This window comes from Phalaenopsis equestris, unplaced genomic scaffold (genome assembly GCF_001263595.1).
Source record: "Phalaenopsis equestris unplaced genomic scaffold, ASM126359v1 Scaffold000428, whole genome shotgun sequence".
Classification (NCBI taxonomy): domain Eukaryota; kingdom Viridiplantae; phylum Streptophyta; class Magnoliopsida; order Asparagales; family Orchidaceae; genus Phalaenopsis; species Phalaenopsis equestris.
In genome coordinates this window covers 3,149,350-3,158,677 of record NW_018164869.1, presented here as the reverse complement: position 1 = coordinate 3,158,677, position 9,328 = coordinate 3,149,350, and the positions used below count along the sequence as shown (strand labels likewise).

The 9,328-nt window shown below is 33.8% G+C and overlaps 1 protein-coding gene across 1 annotated transcript in view; it reads left to right on the top strand.

Moving 5' to 3' along the window:
• Positions 1–8,580, top strand: part of LOC110027430 (anthranilate synthase beta subunit 1, chloroplastic-like) — a 21,352-nt gene extending 12,772 nt beyond the window's left edge. Inside the window, exons 7-8 of the mRNA XM_020728874.1 lie at positions 7,070–7,205; positions 8,317–8,580. Coding sequence (XP_020584533.1) covers positions 7,070–7,205; positions 8,317–8,409 — 229 coding nt within the window. The 3' untranslated portion in view covers positions 8,410–8,580. The remainder of the gene's footprint in view (positions 1–7,069; positions 7,206–8,316) is intronic.
• The last annotated feature ends 748 nt before the right edge of the window (positions 8,581–9,328 follow it).

The following is a 9,328-nucleotide window of genomic DNA, read 5'->3' as shown; positions in this document are numbered from 1 at the left end:
ATGAGTCCTAACTCGATTTAGGTTCCGAGGTTATCGTACGGTACGATGTCAACCCTCATTTCTCTGTAGGCTATTTGTATAATCGGGTATTATGCAAATGTAAGTCCTAAGTAATAAAATTGGCAGGATTGAACATTTAAATAACATCATCTCTAAAAATGCAGCCACACATTAGGATAGTTTGGGAAGTCACTGAGGGTTCTCCTCAGGATCTGTGACATCCCCTACCTTTTCTTTCCTTTGGACTCCTGAAATAACTGTTCATGTTTGAGCCACTCCCATTTGCCCTTCTACGTCCTACCTTGAAAACCTGAACCTTGAATTCTTGAAGACTAGAACCATTGATCATTATCGAGAGTTTTCTCAAGTGACTCCCGTCATTTGGGATGTAATTAACTATAGGGGCTTGCCTCTATAGGGAACTTGGAACCCAGGTAAAATAAACCCTATTTAATCTTTGTATTAAATAGGGGAATTTGTCGGTCATATATAAAAGGTTCGCAGACCAAACGGATGTCACAAATCTCTTAGTTTGCAGGATTGGGTCTATCGCTGATGTCTACACTTATCTCTCGGGAAGGTGTAGTATTCACGGTATCAGACACAATTATGCAAACTATCAGACTAATGAGATCCACTTGGTCTCATTTTTTAAAAAAACTAAAACACACTACTTTTAAAACCCAAACTATATATCTTTTATACTTAAATTAAATCTCAAAAAATTATTTTCATATTTCATATTTTCAAATAAATCTATTAATAAAAAAAAGTTGACCGACAACCCTTTAACTAATTAAAGCAATTCCCTTTAACTAATTAAAGCAATTCCTCAAGAACCTGATTACCTCTCGGACATACTCTTATGAGTGTATAATTTTATCTTTTGCTTTCCTAAAGAAATTTTACTCTCTTGCTTTTGCTTCTCAGTCTTCCTCTTTACCTGCTATTTACCTAAGCCTCTCACTTTGACTAAACTTCTGCTATAGGAGTTAACCTATTCATAATATTCAAATTTGAACGTTCTAGTGCATTTATTGGAGTTTTGCAATGCTTCAGGCAAACCATAGAGCAACGGCAATAAGATTACCATTACGTTATTCGATCTGTTTGTCCCGGCTAACTCTTATACATTTTTTTTTCTGGGAACCTAGGATGTGATGTACCACATGTTAGTTTGATTAAATCTTCTGTTTGTTAATACATTCTTTTTCTTTTGCATGCCGACAGATGGAGCCTTCTCATACTATTTAATCTTTAGTACCTCGTTTTCCTAAGGTTTCGTCCATCGCTTCATTTAGCTTAATTCTTCTTTTAGCACCAAATGTGAACAAAACACACAAGAAAAAGGCATTACCGCCTCTTGCTGTCAAAGGGATCATTAAAAATTGACATGAGGAGATCTAGATATTGATACTGTTCTTCATGCTACCCAAATAAAATCATATGATTCCAGCCGAGTGATCATCAGTATCCTGTTTTAAGTTTTCATCATGGCCTTATTGTCATAAATAGTTTCAATTAATTATAATATAAATCTTGTTTCATATATTATGTTTTAATTCTTTTTGAATGACATGCGTTAATAAGTGGCATTTGATGGATATAAATGCTTGAAACTTTGAGAACTCATAATTTGGTTGATAGTACATTTGATTCCTTACCGATTCTTTAAACTTGTTTGCACCTGGACAACTATGATGGCCTTGTGGCATTCATAGTGTGTGTGAAAACATAGGATATTTAGTCGTTCATATATTTTTTGGAAGGACATCCCAAGCAATTCTATGATTTCAATGTGTTTCGAAGAAGTCTATTATTGACAGGTCCACTTAGGCCAGTGCTAGTCTAGGACTTTCACATATTAGGCTGCATTTTGTTTTTGATATCCCAATGTGATGTACATAGAAACTAAAGGGATTCTTGAAAAATCTATATGTTAAAAGAGAAAATGAAAGATAAAAAGAAATAAATAAAATGTGAGCTAGGAAGGATGGACACTTTCAAATGGCTTTTGTTTGTGAGACAAGGCCTATATGCGTCTTGACTTGTATTCGACAGTTTAAAAATTGTGTCTGTTGTTTTATTGTGAGATTAGTCTTCGGTGCTTATCAGACATGGGGGGATACGAAGCACTTAAAATTAAAACTCATGAAGTAAATAATACCTATAGTATTGTATTTGCCCAAATTATCTACAAGACAATTCCGTATATTCTTCTTTTTCTCTCATTTCTGCTTCTTCGAAACCAAAGAAACATAATTGAACATAGCTGACTAACTTCTATAATAACAGAAGCAATGACTTCTTCTTTATTGTCATTCCATCAAAACCATTGTTGATGCCATCTTTGAAGCTGAAATCTTGTCGTGCTCTTCATTCATAGTAGTTTTTCCATGACCTTCAAAGCCATATTCGAGCCCAAAACTGTGTCGTTTTTTTATGTCAAAGCCAAAGCCAAAGGCACACAGTTTTTATCAAAACAGATACTCATCAAACTTGTGAAGGTATAATTTAATTGAGTTCCTCCGGCCTTTAATGGTATTGTTTTAACTTTTATGTGCTGTAACTGAGGGTATGAATATACAATAGACAGTATTTAGAATAGGATGGTATTAATATATGCTTTCTTTTTGCTTTGGATTTGTTCCTTATTTATCCTAAAGTTAATCCGTTTTGTTGAATCTTCTGAAGCCTCTAAATTTTGATTATCAAATGCAAAGCTAAAGATTCTACTCATATGTTGATGCTATACATGTATCTTCTTTGGTATAGATTGTACATATTCATGTTGTCATGTATAAACTTATTTATTAAATAGCTAGTAATTTTTATTGCATAAATAAAGTAACTGGACTTTCATTTGTATTGCGGAGGGACTAAAATAAAAAAAAAATGAAAAAGAAAGTAAAGAATATCTATCTTGTTCCGTCTTAATGAATTAATTTCATTTGTATGAGGTATTAAGAAATATCTATCCGATACATTATTAACATGTCAGGAATCAGATTTGAACTGGTGGCACGAGGATTTTCAGTCCTCTGCTCTACCAACTGAGCTATCCCAACCATTTCCCGTGCATCATCCTAGCATAGTGCTTTTATCTATGTCAATGGAACGATGATTTCCGACTAATCATTATCAATTACATGATCAATTCTAATTATCTAATTATAAGAAAATCTATGTGTATATGTAAACCCCAGAAAAGTGTAAACTCTAGAAAAGAAATTGTTATACGTGGATACCAAGCCGGGTCTCTTTCTTATGCACATATCCCTAGATAGGATCATCGTGCTTGAATATTTCATTAAATATGAATATGAAGATAGAGATTATGATAGAGTACGACCTTGCACCAAGTTCAATTCTTATAAAAGATGTGATATACGGATAGCTAGATAGCTATATCGTCATGTAGTTCCTAAAGATTACTCCTATGACTATATACGTACGCAATTCCATTGTATTTTCTAAATTTTACTACAAGAAAAAGATTTGTGAATTCCTTTCTGAACATTCAATTGCTTGTGCTAAAAAAAAAAGGGGAACTCTATGCTGTTCTTGATTCTTCTGTTTTTATCTCATTCATAGAGAGCAGATTAAATCCTAAACTCATTGATTTTTTTTTTTTTACGCTGATCATAATATCATTATTAATATCATAATAAAAGAATTAGGTATTAAGTCTAAATTGGATCAATTTTTATATCCGATAAAAGACTCCATCAGCCTAAGTGACAGAATTTTTCCCAGGAATGCTTTCTTAATTTCCATTTCTTTCTATTTGTACCTGTCTCAAGATCAAATTCGAACTTGCATCGAAAATACCCTTCATTTCTCTGTCTTGCTTTCGTTCATACGATATATATGGATGAGGTTGACTAAAATTTTATGTGATTCAGTAAACAGAATATCCATTCCCTCATTGCTAGATCAATTGGTAGGGTTCGATGAATAGTGAGCCAAAAGCCGATAATGAGATTTTTTCAATAAAGAGGGAACTTCAGATTAAGATGCTTCAGAATGAAAATGAGGGAATGTCCACAATACCTGGATTCAGTCAGATACAATTTGAGGGATTTTGTAGGTTCATTAGTCAGGGCTTGACGGAAGAATTTCATAAGTTTCAAAAAATTGACGATAGAGATCAAGAAATTGAATTTTAATTATTTGTGGAAACATATCAATTGGTAGAGCCCTTGATAACAGAAAGAGATGATGTGTATGAATCACTCGCATATTCTTCTGAATTATATGTACCAGCGGTCTTAATTTGGAAAATCGGTAGAAATATGCAAGAACAAACCGTTTTTATTGGAAACATCTCTAGAATGAATTCTTTGGGAACCTCTATACTAAGATAAGATAATGACTCCTAAGATGTAGTAGAGAGTCATCTTATGATAAGATAATGACTTCTAATAAAAACGGTTTGTTATTAAAGTTTCTTTTATTGTTCGATAAGATAATGACTTCTAAGATGGATGCTAATATGATTAATAATAATCCTATAGACAATATTGGTATTTAGTTTTTCATAGATTTTTTGACATTTTGTAAAAAGTAGTGATATCGGAAAAATATGTAGCAATTGAAAATGATTAATAAATGTTGTTGAAATTTTAGGAATATTTTATTTTCTTAGTGTCTTTTATTTTAGTCTTTTCTGTTTTTAGAGCTTAGTATTGTTGATATGTTATAATTCCTATTTCCTTCTTTTATAAGGGGGAGCTATGGATGATTTTATGGTTTTCCTAATGTGGGAGTCATCCCCCTCTATTTATCTTTTAATCATTTCTTATCAATGCTCAGGATCTTCAAATCATGACTCTCGCTACATTAGAGTTGGTGTAGAAGCACACTAACCTTCGCACATCGCAATGCTTACGAGTGTCTAGAGCAGCCCATGAAGCGAAGCCACTTTTCTCTATTTCCAAGAGATGCCCAAGTGTGACCGAAGCTTCAGTGGTCGCATAGAGACGCCCAAGAGCACACAATCACACGACTGAGCTCAGACCTAATTAAGCGCTAGAACTTTACGGGGTAGCCACTTGTCATCTTCAAGGTCAAAGACAATGAAGTTCTTGATGCGGTCTTCGTTACTGATGAGCTCTGATATGAACTTGTATGCACTGTCGTCGTGCTCTTCACTGCTGTCTTCATCACCATTGACAATGACAGATACGTAGGATATCTTTGATGTCTTCTGCCCTTTCATCCAAGTCAACGGGATTGTGATGTGCGAAGGCCTCCAAAACTCAATAGATCTAGAGCCCCTCAATTTCTTTGAGACTTCTTAGCAGACTCTCTACTGCAGATTTAAGTGCAAAAATAACTCTTAGCCAAAATCAACTCGATTAAAATCGACTCGGGTTTCTTTCTCTTCCTCATCTCTCCTCTAATGACGTCGTACAAGTCGGCAATGACCGACTCTTAAAGAAATTCCATCATTTCTGTCGATTCCGATAATTTCAAAATCAATTTCTTCTACCCATGGTTGTGTAAGCATTGCAAAAAATCATGAAATACAAAGGAGATATGTCAAAAGCTTCATGATAAACCTGCAAATTAAAAATCAAAATCTAAACGAGAAAGTCGAGTCTATCAAGCCAATGACGAGAAAACTAAAGAACCTTTTGCAAATTTGGATGTAGGCCCTTTCACCAAGGAACAATTAGAGTACCTGAAGAATTTGTTTTAATCTCCCAAATAATTCCCAATTCCGTCTTACTCGTTAGTACAAAAGGGTAACTCTCTAGCCACTGTGTTGTTAGGTGTTATTCTTAATTTTGTTCATTCTTGGATAATTGATTGTGGTGTGACTAGTCATATGACTGGTTGCTCTAAAATGTTTCCATTCTATAAACCTTGTGTAGTTAATAAAAGGTCAAAATTGTTCATGGTTCTCTCTCGATAATTGATCTGATATGAACGATCAAACTCACTATGTTGTTAACTCTTTACGTTGTACTCTACGTTCTTAATTTGTCTCGTAACTTGTCCATTAGTAAAATTATCTCTGACCATCAATGTAAAGCTAATTTATACTCTTTTTGTTGTGAGTTTCAGAAATTGATCATTAGGAGGATAATTGACGGTGTTTAAGAAAAAAATCGACTATTATTTTGAAGAGCTTAACCTAAATGGGCAATGTCAAAATATTTGTTTAAATTCTGTTCTTATCCAAAGATAATGATATTATGTTATGGCGTTATAGTTTAAACATCTAGTTTTTCAGCATTTAAAATACTTGTTTCTTCGATTATTTCAAAATAAAAATATCTTTTCAATGCGAGGTTTGTCATTTTGCTAAAAATCATCATTTTTTTTTCCCAATCTTACAAACCAATCACAACATTTACTTTGTTTCATAGTGATATCTCGGGTCCTTGTAAAACTCAATTCCTAGTGAAGAATGGGAAGAAAAAAATTGTCATAGCATAGTTAAATTTTCATCAAATAATTATGGAAGAAAGAAAACTCAATTTCTTCTTGATCGAAGTGGGTGAAATCTAACTCCTATTTAATCCCTTTCATCATTTCGATGACTATTTCCTTTTCTATTCAATGATTTTTACCAAACATAGCCTTACTGTTACTGTTTGCATTGCTCTGAAATGGAAGCTTTTGATGCTGCCTGAGCCATGCTCTCCAACTCAAACCTTCCTGAATTTCTGACCTTTAAAGGTGATTGGTTCTGGCCTGCCCTTTAAAGAAGGAGAACGGGCTTTGGGGAGTAGAACACTTCTTCCCGCATTAGGATTAGAATAGCACTATATGTATGAGAGAAGAAAATGGTACTTTTTTAGGCTGTAAGATTTAGTATGGTTATCTTCCTTGTGGCTTCTACTCCTTGCAATCATCTGCTGGCACAGCGGTATTTTCTTATTTCCCAACTCTTATTTATTGTTAATGGTATTTGGATCCTTCTACCACACCATAATCCCTTTCATTGGCAATTGGCAAGGAATGGGCGACTGTTATTGTTCATTTGATTTGCTTATTTTCTAATTTCATCTCGAATCAATATTATTGTCTAATTGGAAATTTCTTCATCCTCTTGCAGCCCTTTCTCTGCATGTAGGTACCACAGCCTTGTTATTGAGAAAGAAACATTCCCAGGGGACAAGCTTGAAATCACCGCCTGGACTGAAGATGGGTTAATCATGGCTGCTCGCCACAAGAAATACAAGCATATCAAGGTAAACCAACTGCCGTTTTTTTTTTTCTTTTTTTTTTTATTGAGAAAAGTAGGCGGCCTTTGTGTTTTATGAATGCCATCCTTAAATTTAATCTGTTCATGGCCAACTTCGCTAGATCAGGATTACACGTCACTACTTTATTTCAACTATTTGGGAGCGTTATCAAATTCTTCAGTCTTATCCCAATTGCTAGGGTTAGATGAAATTTTATTGTTTATGGATTATATATTGTTCTGCCATTTATTTGACTAAATTCTATACTCATTAAGATGATAGGAAACAAAATGAAGAATGGAACCAAAACATGAAATTTCAAGTTTGTTCAAACTACCTGGACATTATTCAATTAGTGTACATGCATAATCTTCAAATTTTGAAGTTTAAGAGCCTTTTTGGCATCGCATAATATTAGTATTTTTTGGAATTCATTAATGATAATATATAATAAGCTTGGTAAGTAGTTTTTGTTTCTATTTGAGAATTTAATTTAGTGATTTTTAAGAACGGTCAAAAAAAAATTTAGGTGTTTCAAATATTTTTTGATTTTTTTCTCAACCTAACTCTAATTTTTAAGATGCAATGGAGAAAAAATATTCATTTAGCTGGCCTCATTTAGTGGAATAAAAAGCTTCTTGTTGTTGTTGTTGTTGTAACTCTAAACTCTTAACTCTCAGCGGAGGAGTTTTAACTCAAGGTCCCAATGTCAGTTGTGTAACTTACTTTGCTAGTGACCGGGTGCTTTATTTCCAAAATCCAATCATATGGGGAGTTCAATCATATGTGAGTTTGAAAAAAGTTCCAATGGCAGTTTTGACTTCCAAATTTAGTTGAAGATTTTTGCGGCCGTCAATGCAGTAGCGGGAGGGAGATAACCGCCGGTTATGAAGAAAAAATGCTTGCTTTGGCAGGGGTGGTGGGTCAGCGTAAAAAATTTATAAATATTATTATATCATTAATAAATGCATAAGGATATCAAATATATTTTTACCAATGTTATGTTATAACATAAATAAAATAAAAATGAATACAGTTTTCGTTGATATCTTCAAGCTTTAATACCCTGCCATCCTTCTTTGTGATTTGAGGGCTTTTCTTTCACTTTTGTTAACAGGGAGTACAGTTTCATCCGGAGAGCATCATCACCCCAGATGGCAAGATCATGATCCTCAACTTCATCAAGTTTGTAGACAAGTTTCTGGAATAATTGTGCAAAAATGAAAGGTAAAAATCAGAAGGTATGTCTATAAATTGGCTTGTGGTGGCTTAAAGATGTTCATCGAGTGTCGATGTCTTCTCAAATCTTCGTTTCAGTTGGAATTTGGACAAACCTTGCGCTTCATTCTATAGAGTTAATGAAAACGATTCATTTTCTTTGATGGCATCTTTGCTTTGTGCCCTGCATTCATCAATCACTGATCTCGGAAATTTTTGTAGCCTCCACTGACAAGTTCGACTTTGTCTATCTTCTATCGAATCATTTGGCTTAAAAAGTAAGTCCAACTAGATTTACATTAAACAGGATTTGTCAAATTGGATAAATTTAAATTTATCAAACCGAGTAGGTGACAAAGGAGATCGCCGAGTTGCAACGAGAAATTGATTTCTTGCAGTTTTTTTAGAAATTTTTGTGGTAGAAATCTATTTTTTCAACTTGAGCCTTTAAAAAATGTAGTGGATGTTAAAAAGTTTAGATTTGGGTTTTTAAAAATAAAATAAATTTATAATAATCGTCGTAGCTTTTTACAAAATGATTTAGCATACAATTTTATTTTATTTCTTTAAACAACTACAAGTGTCTCAAATAAATAAATCCTTTTTGAGTCCTCCCCAAAATCAGGAAAATATTTGCTTACATAAGACGTATGCAGCGCTGCGTACGTCCATTCAGGGGGTATAAGGGGTTATATCGGGGTTATACCCCTCTGTAACACTCCTGTAACCTCTTTGTAAACTATCTGTAACCTACAAATGAGTTCTATGTTTTTGTAATTTTATGAGTACAAATTAGGGGTGTAAACGAACCGAACACGAACGAACAAAGCTTGTGTTCGTGTTCGGTTCGTTTAAAATTTAGTTTGTTTGAAATAAGCTCGTGTTCGTTTCTTAACGAACGAGCCGAACAC